This window comes from Mastigoproctus giganteus, chromosome 10 (genome assembly GCF_048544385.1).
Source record: "Mastigoproctus giganteus isolate SK-2022 chromosome 10, ASM4854438v1, whole genome shotgun sequence".
NCBI lineage: Eukaryota > Metazoa > Arthropoda > Arachnida > Uropygi > Thelyphonidae > Mastigoproctus > Mastigoproctus giganteus.
In genome coordinates, this window is record NC_143584.1 from 27,906,647 (window position 1) to 27,925,787 (window position 19,141).

At 37.2% G+C, this 19,141-nt stretch overlaps 1 protein-coding gene across 1 annotated transcript in view; it reads right to left on the reverse strand.

The window, feature by feature from the left end:
- The window catches only part of PIG-T (phosphatidylinositol glycan anchor biosynthesis class T), a 132,902-nt gene that overhangs the window by 87,518 nt on the left and 26,243 nt on the right, over positions 1–19,141 (reverse strand). The window contains exons 2-3 of the mRNA XM_090382883.1: positions 15,291–15,468; positions 5,921–6,158 (exon numbers count right to left, since the gene is read on the reverse strand). Of these exons, the coding sequence (XP_090239009.1) occupies positions 5,921–6,158; positions 15,291–15,468 (416 nt within the window). The remainder of the gene's footprint in view (positions 1–5,920; positions 6,159–15,290; positions 15,469–19,141) is intronic.

Genomic DNA, 19,141 nt, shown 5'->3' on the forward strand with positions numbered 1-19,141 from the left:
TGCGGTAAGAATATACCCAGATCCTTGACATAACGTGGCCTCGACAATGCTCCCTGCATACACACACTACTCAGACTCCCTCCAGTCACTATCTGGCAGAGTAGACGTAGCAAGATTATACACTAGATGATCCGGAAGCCTCCTAGAGAGTTACCAATAGGTTCGGTCCGGTGTACTAACTAGCGGCCGGCCTGCGAACACCATTTTAGAGCTATACCCTCGAAATGTAAGGAATATTGGATCTCGCCACGATATTCATCATAACTTCAAAAGTCATCAATCATACTACGTGATGGAAGAGATAGGAAAGGGTTGACTGGAACTTAGCACTAGAGACGAAACATGGGTTCCACCACTTCAAGCCTCCAATAAGCAAAGTGGTGGTATTGCACCGGTTGATGAGAGTCATCTACCACCAAGTACTGCCTGGTAACATAGAGGGGTGGCATTCCTCCATGTGGTGTAGGCACCACACCTCGACCCCTGCTTACATTGGTTCACAGCTGGGTGGTCACCCACCATGTACTTGTGCATGGAGGTTATACCCAGGATTACTAACAGTCCTGCCCTTGTGAAGGTGCAAGCAGAGGATTTGGGCTGCCACAGACAGTCTGGTATAAACTAAAGAAAAATTATGTAGCTAGCATGCAGTAGATAAATGTATTATATGGATAGTGAACTGGATAGAGAAAACTAAAGAAAATATGACCAAAACAGTTAGAGAAGAGAACTGACCTAATATCACTGAAACTAACCATAGCATGGAGACAGGAGTCAAAGGAATCGTGTGTGAAAGCATACTATTTAACAGTGATAACAGTAGTGACCTCAAGCAGTCAAACCCTTACTTATAAGGGGAAGGGTCTTTGTTTTTTTTTTTTTTTTTGCTTCCAGTGATATATAACCTCAGGGGCTCACACGTGGTGAGTATGGGCTTGGATATCATCATTCTTCTCTTTCTTGGTGATTCCCTTCTACTTTTGTTTCTCTCTCTCTCTCTCTCTCTCTCTCTCTCTCTCAGGGTAACTTGGGATTTTTTTTTTTTTTTCGCTGGTGCAGCATAAGCCTCAGGCTTCCTTGCACCATAGAGCTAATAAAAATAATAATAAAAAATGTGTGCGGGAGGAAATATATATCTAAATAATATTTGAATAAAATAAAAGTAGCCTGAATTAATTGCGAAAAAGATAGATAATTTAGACTTGTGCCCGAGCCAAATGCCATGGCTGAATATGTGAAATATTCAGCCATGAATTAGATACAGTTATTAGATACAGTTATCCTACCACAAAAAAAAAAAAAAAAAAAAAAAAAAAAGGGGAAAAAAGTAAAAAGAAAATTAATAGGAAGACACCCAAGAGATAAAGTTAGTGTTCAGTCATCATCAGCCATTTTCAATCCACTGCAGGACGAAGGCCTCTCCAGCAACTTTCCAGTTACTTCTGTTTTGTGCAATGGCCATCTACTTACTACCCACGAACTCATGAATTTCATCTGTCCATTTCCATCATTGTCTTCCAGGTCTTCTTCTAGCTCCTCTTGGGTACCATTCTGTTATTTTCTTAGAATATCTGTCATCATGTCTTCGAGCCTGATCCATGTGTTTCTCTTCTTATCTAACAGTCTGATTCCCAATATAATTTGTTCCATTATTTGCTGTGTAGTTCTCAGCTTCTCTTCCATTCTTTTGGTGAGTGCCCAAGTTTCACTTCCATAAGTCATGGTGGGGAGTATACATTAGTTTTGATTATTTTACGTTTCAGACAAATTGGGATATTGCTCTGATGATATTCCAATTTGCATTTTCTAATTCCTTTACCAGCTCTAATATCCTATCTTCACCGATGAGTGATCTTACATTTAACAGGCCAAGTTCAGTTTCCATGCAAGGCAGCCTGGTTGTACCTAGAGATTCTTAGCACCCTCTGTTTCCACTCCGATCCTCTTGATGCCATAAGAGGGAGAGTGAAAGCCACTGGGGACTGAGGGCCATTTGTTTCGTCATGCTGTCATGTTCTGGAGGGTTTAGTCTTTTCCTCTTCAAGCTGACCAGGCATCTTGAAGAGAAGCACTCTACACGTTCATTGTCACCTAAGTGACATAACAGGATTTACCATCGAGAAGGTGTGCATGAGTGGATTTCAGGGAAGTAGGCCAACCGGACTTCTCCTAAATCTTCTGAAATAGAAAGATATTGGATCTATCAGTGTTTTAGACTGAGTACCTGATAACACACAGAATGCCTGTTCCCATCTAGCCCCCATAGGTACATGTTTTCAACCGTAAAATACAATAGCAACTAGGTGTATTATGTACAAAATATACACACCCAAACAAATGAGATAGGGGAAAGGAATTAACTAAGAAAAGAAAAAAAATATATTAGCCAAGCAAAGAATATAAAAATTATTATTCAAGAATGAATGAAGCCAAATATAACTGGACCATGATGAGATGTAAGCTAATTGAGAATCTAATTAAGACAAATCTGATCAGGAAATAATTTTTTGAGATTGAAAATAATGAGTGCCTTATGAAAATGATATTGTAGGTAAGATAAGGGAAATAAACTGTCAAACAGTTTAAGATAGAATTTTCTAATGTTATTAATTGACATATACTTAAATCTTTATTTTGAATCACTAAATTTAATTCTCTTTATTAATTTTACTTTGCTATAGGATGTACTTGACGTTAGAAACAGAAGACACTATATTGTCGTTTTTTCGTGCAATTCTGGTGGTTGACACTTGAAGAGATGCCAGGATTGTGCAATATACATTAACCTCAGGGGCTCACATCTGGTGAGTATGGGCTTTGGCATACCCAGGGTCCAGAGCTGGATATCATCATTCTTCTCTTTCTTGGTGATTCCTTCTACCTCTCTCTCTCTCTCTCTCTCTCTCAGGGTAACTCGGGAATTTTTTTTTGGCTGGTGCAGCATAAGCCTCAGGCTTCCTTGCACCATATAACTAATAATATGACAATATACCTATATATATATCTTGTGTGTTTAAAATGTATTATTTCTCATCTTTTATTATTATGCTTTTTACTTTTTTTGATTTGAAACTATACTACATTCTCTCACCTTTCCATTTTGTCTTCTCCCATTTTCCTTTCCTCTATACATAACACAATTATGGTCATTGGGTGCTTTCTATCTATCAGCGGCTTTTGTCCGTGAATTTCTCCTCCATCTTCCTTTTCTTTTCCTAAAAATTTTTTTAAACTTATATTTACCTAGCATTCTATAATATTCTCTCTATAATATTTCTTTTCCATTCCCCTTCTATATAATTTTTAATTCAATTACTACAGTTTCATAACATATTATAAATAAGATACTACATGGGCAGAGTAGGTTAAATTTGACCCCAGGTTCTGTTGCTCTGGACAGTACCCTATCAAATAACTAACACTACATATACACACAATACTGACACTTCAGAGAGCAAATCAGCATCTAATGCTTCCTACTTAAACTACTATGAAATTCATTTGGCCTCTCCATATAACGCTGTCCTTCAATTTAACACTTGTGACAAACTTTGATTGCATCCGGCGCCTCCGTAGCCAGGTGGGCAGGAGCAGCAGCGCGTAACACACGCTTCTTTGATTAGACTGGGGTTCAAGCCTGTGCCCACCAAATACGGAGGATGCGGAAAGGTCAGGGAATGACCACTGCATATCCCCCCCTGGAGCAATATGGCCTTAGCTGCTAATGCTCCTAAAAAACAAACAGCTTGCATGCATCCACAGTACCATACCGATAACTCATCTGCACCCAACATCTGCAAATTAGTTAATGTTATTTATCTCATACTTACCATATTAAATACATCAGACAAACCAGTAATAAATTTCACCTAAGATTCAACTTACACAGATCAGACATTAACAACTATGCCATGAATCCTCAAGCTACAACCATTATATCATTATTTACATTCATTTCAGAAGTACACAATGACATTTTTTAGACTAAACCAATGATGGAGAAACAACTTTCCCACTGAGGAAAAAAGCGTTGATTGGGCAAAATTTAAATTCAGAAATCTAAAATTAGTAAAATCTTAAACTGTAATACTTAGTCCAATTTTTATATAAAATTCAAAAATTTCAGTGCAAATATAAAAAGGTCTAGATGACACAGAGCCTAAACCTATAAAATAAGCAAGATAAACAATGTAGACAATTCATAATACTTTCAAGCATGAAAATCATAGGATGAGGAGGAGCAGATTGTCTGTCAGCCACAGTCATTAAATTTTGGTTCACAAAAGCCAAAATTCTCTGCAATTCAGATCCAGAAGCTGATGAAGTTTGAAATAATTTCAGTCTAAAATTTGTCAACCAAGTAAAAATAAGAACAGATTTAAAAGCATTTATGAACAAATTTGAAGAACATACAAATCTGCTAAACATTCAAAAATCTAATACACCACCAGCACAGCTATTTCAAAACTTACTGGCTTATCATTAGCCAACAGGTGAACTCCATTAGCAAAAAGATGCTCAACTGGTGTGAATAACATAGTTTGTCTATGTGAAGAGTTTAGCAATATATGGAAGAAAATTGCCCTTTAAATACCCAACAACCATTATGTGTGTATGCTCCCCTTCAATTCCCACAAAATAGAAATTGTACGGGAAACTGAACAAAAGTCAAAATCAACAAATTAGAGGTGTGAATTACAGAGCAAGGTATATAATCAAGGAAGGAACTTTCTGCTCTCTCAACAGATCAACCCCAGGAACTCAACACTAAAGCCTGAGCTTATGTCCAACTTACAGACAAATATCTTTATCCATGATTCTACCTAAGTTGTTAACCCAGTGGTGGTGAGGCTACATCAGATAGATACAGTTGCAAAATAATGGTTCTGCATTACCCTTTAATTAATGATTAAAATTCTGAAATTTTCAAGGCTTCCTAAATGTAGACAAAGGTTTACCACAACAGTTTCTGAAGTGAGTTTTACGGCTTTTGTAGAATAATTAAATGCATGCATCTGTACAATGTTAATTTAAAATGTTAAATTAATTTAATATTTTTAAAAATGTTTTTAAAAAATTTAATGTTAAATTTAAAGTGTTAAATAAAAATAAATGCAAGTGCCTCTCTGGTGTTCCAGGACCATCACTGCAACTATCTGAGTAAAGAGTTGTTATCATTATTTTCAATGCAGTAATATTCTCCATACATATTTATTTATCACTTATCACTTTTGCTGCTGACTTTTCTAACGGTAGTTTTGACCAGGGATTTATTTATTTATCTATCTATTTATTTTTTTATGTACATGTTTCTCACATACAGGGTACACAGATCCTAAATAAAGGTGAGAGCACTAGGAGTTACAGAAAATACAAAACAGTAATAATCAATACAAAACTAGAATTAAAATATATACAAAATTTACATTAAGAAAACAGAGGAAGGAGCAAATTCTTATAGATAGATGGATTAAGAGTAAAATCAATATTGTAGTTATTCATTACCTGAAGGAAACAAAACAGAGGACTACCAAGTAAGTGATGAGTACGAGGAACAGGCAGGGAGAAATTAATTTTATAACGAGAATTCAAAAGGGGTATAGCGGAAAGTATTTATTCAAGAAGAGATGGAGAACCGATAACAGAGTTTATGATATTGTAGACAAAAAGAGACCCATGGAGTTGTCATCTAGAGTGAAGAGGAATAATTCTGAAGTGACCACAAAGATCTCCATAATTTCAACGGTGAAAGGCAATGTGATTTCGATATCATAAGAATTTTGACTAATTTTAAATTAGTCAAAATAATTATTGAAAAGTAATTTCATTCTATGTAATTAATACCTTTTGAACTCTTTGGCTGCAGCTGAAATTTTACTAAATATGGCATAAAATGGAACTGTGTTCCTTAGTTACTAACCTTGGTATCACATGGTAGAAGTTTCTTCCAAGGTGTTAAATTTTCTGTACAAACTGCTTCTCGTGGCAAAGAGGAATACTGAAGATAAGAAGAATTCCTGAGATGTTCTATATTATGTACTCCCAATGGTTGGAATGAAAGATTAGGTTTTACGGTATTGGTCCCATCAATAAAATTAAGAGAAGCACAAAACTGACCAGAAAGAGCATTTGACAATTCCTTCCATGCCAGTGCCACACTGTAATAATAACAATAATAATAATATGCAAAAAGGTATACCCCTCGTGAAGGTTAAACATACAGAAATTAAGATAAATAATTAGAAAAGAATGGCTAAGAAAGCTACTTCAGAACTGAATGTTAAAATGATACAGTTTATATAAATCTTGACTCAAAATGTTGTTTTCATAATTATTCAAAATATATAATTAATCCACATTGCTTAAGTAAATTAATTTAATCATGAGACAAACAGTTATATTATAAGAAAATAAAATGATTATATCATATTACTTGTACATTACATTACATATGTCAATAAGATAATCCACTATCAGCAGTGATTCTTCATGCATTAAGAATCTGCAGAAAAAAGAACCACTATGTGGCAGTGATTACAGTGTATTGATGTGGGATTTATTTAAAGAACAACCATCGAGGGTGAAGGAAAGGGTTTCTGCTTTTGTAAACAAAAACTATAGTGGGCTCAGACAGATTTTAAAATTCTATACAGTGGGACCAGCTAATAATGTTACCAACAACAAATTCTAAATGAGAATCATTCATGGAAATAATTATAAAAGCTAAGAGGCTTTTCATATCAACCATCATAGCTTAGATCTAAATAGATGTCAGATGAACTGATGAGACTTGTTGCAGAGAAAAAAAATTGTATGGGATACATATAAATTATCAGGTCATACGGAAGCCTATGATATATATAAACTAGTCTGCAATCAAGCCACAAAGGAGGTTAGGCAAGCCAAGACAGTTTATGAGAAATCTTAGGCAAAGGATGCAAAGAAAAACAACAAAGACCACTTTACTTATGGAAACACAATACTAAGAAGGACATGAACTACATTGGTCCACAAGATATTGATGGGTTGACTGTTGATGATCCTGCTCAGGTTGCTGAAAAATTGAATAAGATTTTTGCATCCTACATTCACACATGAGGAATTCTTTAGGGTAGTGAATGCCAGAAGTTTATTAAACTCTAACAGGGAACTAAATTATTTTCAATAACTAAGAGGAAAGTGGAAGAGAAATTGTTAAAGTTAAACATAAAAGGACCTGGGATGGATGCAGACTATCCGATTATATTAGGGAAGGCAGCAAAGGAGGTAAGCAAACCCTTAGCCATAATTATGAGAACATCTTTGAATTCAGGGGAAGTTCACGTGGATTGGAGATATGCGAATGTATCTCCAATTCACAAAGGGTGATATGAGTAATTAGACCTGTTAGTTTAAATTCTGTTTCAGAGAAAATAACGCAGTCGCTGGTTAAAGAAGTAATGCAGGACAATTTAGACATTACTGCAGTTATACTTCAGGCACAGCATGGGTTTGTTAAGGGCAAATCTTGTCTGACCAATCTGATTGGTCAGACAAGATTGCCCCTTAACAATATTGGTTGCAAAAAATAATTTTGATATCATATACTTGAATTTCAGGAAAGCTTTTGATATTGTTGCACATAAAAGACTACTGTACAAACTGGAGTGTGTGGCATTAAGGGAAAGTTACTACTATGGATAAAAGGATGGTTCAGTGGGAGAAGACAAAGAGTGGTTATCAATGGATACTGCTGTTAACATTAGCATTAGTAGAGGCATATCACCCCTCCGTTCGTTCCAAATACCTGTCCAGCTCAGCCTTAAATTTATTTAGGCTATCAACTTCCACAACAAAGGATGGAAGTCTGTTCCACCAACCAACTACCTGCTGATTAAAGGCAAATTTCTGCACATCTATCCTACATCTGTCTTTCTTCAATTTGAATTTATGCCCTCTCAGGTGATTATTCTGAGCAAGAGGAAGAATCCCATCAACATTGAGCATGCTCAAACCATTCAAGGCTTTATACACCTCAATCAGATCACCTCGCAGGTGCCTAGTCTCCAGACACTGTAATTTGCAAAATATAAGCCTTTCTTCATAAGAGCAACACTTTGTTCCATTCACTAATCTTGTTGCCCTTCTCTGTACTCGTTCCAACAGCTCTACATCCTTCTTAAAATGAGGCCTCCAGACCTGTATACAGTACTCAAGGTATGGCCTCACCATTGCCTTATACAAGTGGATAATCACCTCCTTATCCCAGCTAGAAAAATTCCTGTATATCATTGACAAGACACTATGAGCTACTCTTGCAGACCGTCTGCACTGCTCAGAAAACTTCATATCTGCCTGCACAATTACCCCCAAGTCCTTTTCGTTCTCTACCACTGTCAGTATAGTACCACATGGTTGATACATCACTCTGGGGTTACTGCTTCCCATATGTAGTACTTTACATTTGTCAATGTTAAACTTCATTTGTCACCTCTCAGCCCATCTGCTCAACTTTTCTAGATCCTGTTGCAGCAGCGTACTGTCATTAGTGTCCTTAACAACCCTGCCAACCTTCGTATTGTCTGCATACTTCAACATTAAACTTGATATACCATCAACAATATCATTTATAAATACAGAAAACAACAATGGACCTAACACTGAACCCTGAGGGACTCCACTAATAGCGTTACTCCACGATGAGCAGTGTCCATTGATTACTACTCTCTGTCTCCTCCCACTCAACCATCCCTTTATCCATAGTAGCATTTTGCCTCCAATGCCACACTGCTCCAATTTGTGCAGCAGTCTTCCATGTGCAAGAGTATCAAAAGCCTTTCTGAGATCCAAATATATAATATCAAAGTTATTCCCTGCATCCAGTTCCTTTGTGACTACATCATAGCATCCAATCAAATTAGTCAGGGAAGACTTTCCCTTAACAAAACCATGCTGTGTCCGAACTTCTCTAGATGATCCTGCAGTGCTTCTATTCCAGGGACATTAATTTCCCTGGAATATAAGTTAAACTAAGATGTCTGTAATTACCTTTGTGTCCCTTTTATCCCCTTTTGTGGATTGGGGTCACATTTTCATGGGTACCTCCCCTGAGTACGAAGCTTTCATAATTATGGCTAATGGTTTGCTTACTTCCTTTGCTGCTTCCGTTAATATAACCGGATAGATCCCATCGAACCCAGGTGCCTTTTTTATGTTTATCTTCAACAATTTCTCCTCCACTTTACTCTCAGTTATTACAAGATTCTCTAGCTTACTGCCAGAGTTGAATACACCTCTGGCATTCCCCTCCTTGAATAACTCCTCATGAATGTAGATGAAAAATATTCATTTAGTTTGTTAGCCACATGAGCAGGATCACAAACAGTTGAACCATCAATATCCAGTGGACCGATCTGATTCTTCCCTCTCCTTCTAGAGTTAATATAGGTAAAGAACTCTTTGTTGTTTTTCTTTGCATCCTTTGCCAAGGATTTCTCATAATCTGCCTTTGCCTGCCTAATCTCCTTTGTGACTTGGTCACAGACCAGCTTATATCTATTGTAGGCTTCCATGTCACCCATTAATTTATATGTATCCCATGCATTTTTCTTCTCTGCCATATGTCTCAGTTCATCTGACATCCATTTAGGCCTAAACCTTGAACAATATTTCTTTGTTGGTATGTAAAGCCTAGTATAGTAGCTTCCAAGATAAATTCTTTGAATGCTTCCCATTTTGAATTTGCTGCTGGTAACATCATTAGTTGGTCCCACCATATAGAATTTAAATACTGTCTCAGATCACCGTAGTCGCCTTTACGAAAGCAAAAACCCTTCCCTTTACCCCTGATGGTAGTTACCTCCTTGAGTAAATCCCACTTCAGCACACTGTGATCACTGCCACCTAGTGGTTCCTTTATCTGCAGATTCTTAATGCATGAAGAATCACTACTGATAATCAGATCAAGAGTATTACTCCCTCTAGTTGCCTCCCGAACATGCTGATGTAGAAAACAGTCATCCAATAAATCCACAAAAGGCTTGCTAGTGTGTGAGTGACCAACCCACAAATTCCATTCAATATCTGGGAAATTAAAATCCCCCATTATAAGACACTGTGATTTACTGGCCCACTCTATTTCCCTGTACAGTTTCTTATTATACTCATCAGAATCATTAGGCCTATAACACACTCCTACTCTCAATTTTGATCTCCCAATGCTTATGTCACACCAAACTGACTCGACACTGCACTGTCCAGCGATGTCAACTGGCTGCACTTCCTTGGATTTTGTGTGTTTCTTAACTAATAGCATAACTGCTCCTCTCTTCCTATCCTGTCTATCCTTCCTGTAGACATTGTACTCCCCAAATTCCAGTTCTGTATTCCTTATATCTGTGTGACACCACGTCTCTGATATCCCAACGATATCTGCCTTTGATGTTCTGAGCAATACCTCAAATTCATCAAATTTATTTACCAAACTCCTAGCATTGGTGTACATGCAAGTATACAAGCACCTGTTCCTATTCTTAGCTACCCTAACACAACCCATGTGTTTACTTGTACCACAATGACTCCCAGCCTTTCTGAAATACCCTGCATCTTGTTTTCCAGGCCGCTGCTGCTCATTCCAATAGAAGCAGGGCAAGAATCACTTTCACCTCTGCCAGCGGCTACTGTTAATCTATAAGTCCTTGTATCCCCCCAAGCTTAACAGTTTTCCAACCCAAGTAACACTGCCTCGATAGCATCAGCAAATATTCTTGCACCTTTTCTATTTAAGTGTATCCCATCCCTGTAGAAGCAGTCTCTCCTGCTAACAAGTACAGACCAGGCTGAAAAATTCTACCCCTTGAGCCTTGCACAATCTTTCCAGGGCCGAATTGATTGTTCATGGACTAATGTTAGTAGTGGAGTCCCCTAGAGTTCTGTGCTGGGCTAACTGCTGTTTTCTATATTTACTAGTGATACTGATGAAGTCGTGTTGTAATATTTAATAACAAGAGGAGCTGAAACAAAACGTGGAAGACAACAACGGAGATGGACAGATGAAATTCAAGGGTTCATGGTCAGTAAATGGATGGCCATTGCACAAAACAGAAGGAACTGGAAAGTTGCTGGAGAGTCTTTCATCCTTCAGTGGATTGAAAATGGCTGATGATGATGATGATGAAGTCATATCAGGCTTAATGTCCAAGTCTTGAAATGATACAAAAGGTTGGCAGGATGGTTAATGACAGTGATGACGGTATGCTACTGCAATAGGATTTAAACAATTAAACAGATAAGTTGAAAAATGGCAACTGAAATTTAACCTTGACAAATGCTGTTGTTGTTGTTATTTGGTTTTTAGGAGCATTAGCAACTAAGGCCATATTGCTCTGGGGATATGCGGTGGTCATTCCCTGACTTTTCCGCATCCTCCATATTTGGTGGTCACGGGCTCGAACCCCGGTCTAATCAAGAAGTGTGTGCTATGCACTGCAGCTCCTGCTCCCCTGATTATGGCAGCACCCCTTGACAAATGCAAAGCACTTCATATTGGTGAGGGGAATAGAGGGTGCTCTTATCAAAAAAGGCTTCAGTTCTTTCTACAAATTGCAGCATCTAGAGACTACACCTGTGAGGAAATATGACTAAGGTGTTTAAGGCTTTGAATGGATTGAGTAAGCTCAATGCTGATGGGATTCTTCCTCTTACACAGACTACACACGAGAGGGTCATAAATTCAAACTGAAGAAGGATGGTTGCAGAATAGATATACTAAAGTTTGCCTTTAGTCAGAAGGAGGTTGATTGCTGGAAAAAACTTTCATCTACTGCTGTGTAAATGGATAGCTTATATAAATTTAAGGAAGAACTAGATAAACTATTGGAGGGAATGGAAAGGTGAATAGGGAGTTTTTTTGGCTGATGCTGTATAAGCTTGCTTTCTTACATCATTTGACACTACTAATACGAAATACAGCCAGGCCTCGCATAACACAAGTTCGATTAACGCGATTTTCAGTTAAGGCTATTTGAAAAATTATACCACTTTTCACTTTACACGATGCAAATTTCCAGTTAACGTGATCTTTTTTTTTTTTTATGCGATAGTTGAAAAAGATTTGAATCACGCGTTAAGCTTACCGCGAGTCGTACGGTCAATAAACAAACGTTTGCCTGTTGCCCGTCTCTGTGTGTTCCATCAACCATCGGAAGAAGAAGTGTTACTTGTTTGTCTCTTGCTAATAAAGTCAATGCACACTTGCATAAAAATTCAAATTTTTAAATGAGCCAGATGAAAATGTTACTGCGAAGGAGATAACGGTAAAAGAACTTGATGAAACCTTTCGTATCACATAGACCTTTAAACAAAAGGTTTGAGGTTCTCTGCGATATTTATTTAGCCAGGGGCCAGAGAAGATTGTTGTCGGCTATCGGAAATTGATTGATGAAAAGAGAAAGTGAACACTGTTCAAATATTTCTGCAACAGTCATTTCTTCATTGTGTATTTTATGTCAGAGGTTCCCAAACTTTCTCGGTTCACGGCGCCCTTAGTGTCTCAGTAATTTTTTCAAGGCGCACCCAGACCAAAAGAAATACCTAACGGTTCCGTTTAGTAGTTAGGTCCAAACAACTTAATAAGAAATGCTGAAACTGTGAACTACCTCAAGCTAGTAGTTCGCGCGGTGTCCGACAAATGTCAAGTATCACTGTGTTTCCCTCGAAAATTTAAAATATTCCGCGGCGCATAGTTTGGGAACCGCTGTTTTATGCAATAAACATTTAATTCTATAATTATTTTCATTATCTTTTACATTGTATACAGTTAAAAAGTTATTTAAAATGTATTTTTAAAATTCTTTATGGACATTCCAGAAGGTCAAGGACCAATTATAATTTTTCCTATTGATTATTATATTCGATTAACGTGTTTCCGTTTTGCGCGATGCGCTCGTGGGACGAATTAATCGCGTTAATCGAGGCCAGCCTGTACTAATACATCAGAAATAAGACGACCCCAAACTATAACCAAAACTAATCAACCAGGAACTCTGCATTTTAAAGATCAGTATCTTTTTCATAAAAAGAAGGTGAACAATCTTGTGAAGCTAACAAAGGTCTGAGTTCAGGATATTCACAGCCTGGACTTATGCTGCAGCCCTCTCAACCGCCTGATGTTCCCAACAAAATACAGCTCTGAGATCAGATTTTTAACACTTGGCACTGCAAACTAAGAACAGAAACTAGCTGATCATGGAGCCTAGCATGAAACTAAAGCCTTCCAGCTTGAAAGAAAATATTGCATCATTGATATGCTCACCATTAATTTTGATTAGTTCTTCTCGGATTAACGTGAACTAGGTGGTGAAGTGAGCTAGAAAAGAAAGTTTTGAAAATGACTGCCACAGATGACAATATTTTGCTATCAGGTGAGCTTAGTTTCATTATTATTATTATTTTTTTTATTACTTTGTTTTGTAGTATTCCTGGTTCAAGGTTTGACCACGCAGGACAAATTCATAATTAGCAATTCCCTGTGAGTCAAAAAATATAATAAGCATGGCCTTCACATTTGATGGAGATAGTCTTCCTTTTAAGATACTGCCTTGGAGAAAACCAAGGCACAAAACCCTATAATAGGGCTAACAGGAACATGGTGCAATGTTTCTGTTAGCCCTATTATGTCAACATTAGTTCTCCTAAGAGGAGTTAGAATTCACTCATTTTATTGACAACACTCCTAACATTAGAGTAAATACAATTTAAGATTAAGTGTTCTTGTATGGTTAACTACCCATTACATTATTTAAGGGTGTTTCCCCAGCATTAGCTTCCAGCTGATTTGAAGTGTTGTACCACCTTTGTTCAAGTGTATGCCATCGCTACAAAACAGATACCTTCTGTCTACAAGTGCAGGCCATGCTGATAAAAATCCCCCCCCCAAAAAACCTGGCAGAGTCTCTTGTGAATTAACTCAAGTCTTGAGTAAATTCATAAGGCCATCAGCATATAGTCCATCTTATTGTGCCTGAGGTGAACCACAGAAGCATACACATTCTGACATAACTAGCAACATTTTTTTTCAGCATGGCCCTATATTTTTCCAAAAAAAACATCAGTTCATGCGTGCTTAATATCATTAGTCCCCCATATGAAATCAATATGAAAAATAGGCAAAGGTAAAGAGAGACAACGCGAGAACCATGAGAAACTTCTGGAAAACTTACTGGGCAAACTCGTTTCCCGCTACGACAGTTTCTTCCTGCATTCTCGGTAAACAGATGATGCATGTTATCGGTAGTGGCAGTAGAAGTCGATAACAATGTATTGATTAGTTTTTCTCATTATCAAAAACAGATTAATTGGAGTTCATGAGTGTAATGACTTCACGGCTGAAATTTACTTACGGGTACACCCTCCAGACTGCCTCAGCCTTAGGGTGTTTATGCCCCCTTCCTACTGTTTTAAAATAGGAAAATGACTTCTACAGATGGTGTGTGTTATCAGTAGTGGCAGTAGAAGTCGTTTTCCTATCAGGTTAAAACAGTGAGAAGGTAAACACCCTAAGACTGAGGCAGTCTGGAGGATGTACCCATAAGTAAATTTCAGCCGCGAAGGCATCACACTCATGAACTCCAATAATCTGTTTTCAATAACGAGAAAAAATTAATCAATACATCGTTATTGACTTCTACTGCTACTACTGATAACACGGACCATCTGTTTACCGAGAATGCAGGGAGAAACTGCAGTAACGGAAAATGAGTTTGCACGGTAAAGTTTCATGTGTTTCATGTGGTTCTCGTGTTGGCTTACTTTACCTTAGCCAAAAAATATTGAAGAAAAGAGAGGGAATGATTCTACTAACATCTGACTATTTGACATAACAGTCTTGCCTGTCTAAATCTTTCAAATCTCTTATACTATCTAAACTTAAACCAAAGTTTACTCTTTGAAAACTAAACACTATTGCTACAAAAACTTAATTTAAAAAGATTATGCTATGCATATTACTGCTGTTAGTTTTAACATATTCATTTTTAAATGGTCTGAAAATGTCTATCCAATGCACAAGTATACTATAAGATTAGTTTTAGAATGAACTGATTTCATTCTTCAATCTACGAAATATCTTTTGTTGAAAATATCTGAATTCATCTTTTTAACTGAATTATATAGTCTGTAATATTTAAATGGAAAGCGATTCCAATTTCTAATACTGTTATTTCTTCCTCTTTTCCCCTTTTAATTAACAGTAGAATTTATGTGCCTTTTAATTAAAATTAAATTAAAAAGAAATCAATTTAAAGTAAACTTACTCTGGTGTATTATTTTGAAACCAAGTCCACAGCTCTGCTCCAGGAGGAGCATCTCGATAAGGATAACCCCATTTATCATATCTCCATAAACCCTGTGTTAAACTTAGATGAAGTTCATCAACCCAGTACTTAGAGATGATCTCTCCAAAAGATCGAGGAAACAGTTTAAAGTGTTGAACTAAAAAAATAAAAAAAACTATAAAAACAAAAATAATTATAAATCTAAGAAATTTTTAAATCATTAAAGAAATTAATTTATTAAATTTTACTTAACATAATTTTCAGATCTGAATTGATATAACTTTTGTGGAAGAAACTAATTACGATTTCTAAAATAAACAGATTTCAATGAGTTAAATTCATAAATACTTCTAGATAACTTTAATTAACATATATATACATAAATAAGCTAATTGTTCTGGAACTTTTTTTTTCCATTATCAGTAGCAAAAAAAAAAAACAAAAATAATTTAAAATAAATCACAAAGGTAATTCCATGTTCCTCTAAGATTTCTTTATGTTCTTCAAATAAAAGAAAAATAAACATTGACCTACTTATGTGTATATATTAATTAAAGTTATGTAAATCATAGTCGTTAAATAAAGACAATAGTTTTGAATGCCTTTTTATATATATATATATATATATATATATATATATATATATAGGTGAACTGGGCATCATTAAACACGTAAGATATGGGAGCATATGGAATATTTGATCCTTATGCATACAAGATTATTCTCACACAATGATTGAAATTTATCATAACTAGCCAGTGTTTCTACAGAGATGCTTTCTACAGCAGTTGAAATTTCACCTTTCAATCCTCCAATGGCATGTGGATTATTCTAGTGTCCTTTTGAAATCCCACAAGACATAAAAACAGTGATCCAGATCTGGCAAGTATGGTGTCCAGTCCAAGACCGACCAATCCCACATTGTCCAGGATATCAATTAGAGATGACAATATCATTAAAATATTCCTTCAGGAGATATGTCATATGTGAAATGCCCGATCTTGTTGGAAAAATATTCTTTACATTTTATGCCTGTGCATTGAAGATTTGAAACAAATGGATTTTGAAAGTGTTCCAGTTGGCATTTGTGTTAACTGCATTGTGTAGGAAGACTGGTCCAACAATTTCAGCTGTTGGAACTACACACCATAATATGCATTTTCCAGGATGCAAAGGTGTGTCTATGACTTTGTAAGCATTCTCATTGTACTACACATCCATATTCTTAGCATTAGCAGAGGCATATGATGCAAGAAAGAAAGCTTATGCAGCATCAGCCAAAAAAAAAAAAAAAACCTTCCACTTCACCCCTCCGTTCAAAATACCTGTCCAGCTAAGCCTTAAATTTATTTAGGCTATCAACTTCCACAACAAGGGATGGAAGTCAATTCCACTAAACCAACTACCCGCTGGCTAAAGGCAAATTTCTGCACATCTATCCTACATCTGTCTTTCCTCAATTTGAATTTATGCCCTCTCAGGTGATTATTCTGAGCAAGAGGCAGTATCCCATCAGCATTGAGCATGCTCAAACCATTCAAGGCTTTGTACACCTCTATCAGATCACCTCGCCGGTGCCTAGTCTCCAGCCTCTGTAATTTGCAAAACTTAAGTCTTTCTTCGTAAGAGCAACCCTTCGTTCCGTTCACTAACTTTGTTGCCCTTCTCTGTACTCGTTCCAGCAGCTCTACATCCTTCTTGAAATGAGGCCTCCAGACCTGTATACAGTACTCAAGGTGTGGCCTGACCATTGCCTTATACAAGGGAATAATCACCTCCTTATCCCTGCTAGAAAAATTCCTGTATATCATTGATAAGACACCATGAGCTACTCTTGCAGCCCATCTGCACTGCTCAGAGAACTTCATATCTGCCTGCACAATTACCCCCAGGTCCTTTTCATTCTCTACCACTGTCAGTGTAGTACCACAGAGTTGATACGTTGCTCTGAGGTTGCTGTTTCTCATATGTAGTGCTTTACATTTGTCAATGTTAAACTTCATTTGTCACCTCTCAGCCCATCTGCTCAACCTTTCCAGATCCTGTTGCAGCAGCACAGCGTCAGTAGCGTCCTTAACAACCCTGCCAACCTTTGTATCGTCTGCAAACTTGGACATTAAGCTTAATATACTTAATATACCATCATCAATATTATTTATAAATACAGAAAACAACAATGAACCCAACACTGAACCCTGAGGGACTCCACTAATAACATTAGTCCACGATGAGCAGTGTCCATTAATTACCACTCTGTCTTCTGCCACTCAACTATCCCTTTACCCATAGCAACAATTTGCCACCAATGCCACACTGCTCCAATTTGTGCAGCAGTCTTCCATGTGCAACAGTATCAAAAGCCTTTCTAAGATCCATATATATATGCATCCAATTCTTTTGTGACTACATCATAGTATCCAATCAAATTGGTCAGGCAAGACCTTCCCTTAACAAAACCATGCAGTGTCTGAGCTATAACTGAATTCTTGTCAAGATGATCCTGCAGTGCTTCCATTAATTTTCCTGGAACAGAAGTTAAACTCACAGGTCTATAATTACTTGTGTCAGCCTTTGATCCTCCTTTGTGAATTGGGGTTACATTTGCACGTCTCCAGTCTGTGGGTACCTCCCCTGAGTCGAAGGAAGCTCTCATAATTATGGCTAACGGATTGCTTACTTCCTTTGCTGCCTCCTTTAATATAACTGGATAGATCCCATCCACCCCAGGTGCCTTTCTTGTGTTTATCTTCAACAATTTCTCCTCCACTTTACTCTCAATTATTACAAGATCATCTAGCTCACTGCCAGTGTTTACTTCATCTATGGCATTCCCCTTGCTGAATAACTCTTCATGTGTGAATATAGATGCAAAATATTGATTTAGTTTGTTAGCTACCTGAGCAGGATCATCAACAGTTGATCCATCGATATCAAGTGGACCAATCTGATTCATCCCCTTCCTTCTAGAGTTTACATAAGTAAAGAACTCCTTGCTGTTTTTCTTTGCATCTCTTGCCAAAGATTTCTCGTAATCTGCCTTTGCCTGCCTAACCTCCTTTGTAACTTGGTTACAGATCAACTTATATCTATCATAGGCTTCTGTGTCACATGTTAATTTATATGTATCCCATGCATTTTTCTTCTCTGCCATATGTCTCATTAGTTCATCTGACATCCATTTAGGCCTGAACCGTGAACAATATTTCTTAGTTGGTATGTAAAGCCTAGTAGCTTCCAAGATAAGTTCTTTGAATGCTTCCCATTTTGAGTTTGCTGTTGGTAACATCATCAGTTGGTGCCACTGTATAGAATTTAAATACTGTCTCAGACCATCGTAGTCGCCTTTACGAAAGCAATAACCCTTCCCTTTACCCCTGATGGTAGTTACCTCCTTGAGTAAATCCCACTTCAGCACACTGTGATCACTGCCACCTAGTGGTTCCTGTATCTGCACATTCTTAATGCATGAAGAATCACTACTGATAATCAAATCAAGAGTATTACTCCCTCTAGTTGCCTCCCAAACATGCTGGTTTAGAAAACAATCATCCAATAAATCCACAAAAGCCTTGCTAGTGTGTGAGTGACCAACCCACAAATTCCAGTCAATATCTGGGAAATTAAAATCCCCTATTATAAGACTCTCTGATTTACTTGCCCACTCTATTTCCCTGTACAGTTTCTTATTATACTCATCAGAGTCATTAGGCCTATAGCACCCTCCTACTCTCAATTTTGATCTCCCAATGCTTATATCACACCAAACTGACTCGACACTGCACTGTCCAGCGATGTCGACCTTAACAGCATTCTTCTACCTTTCCAGCTAC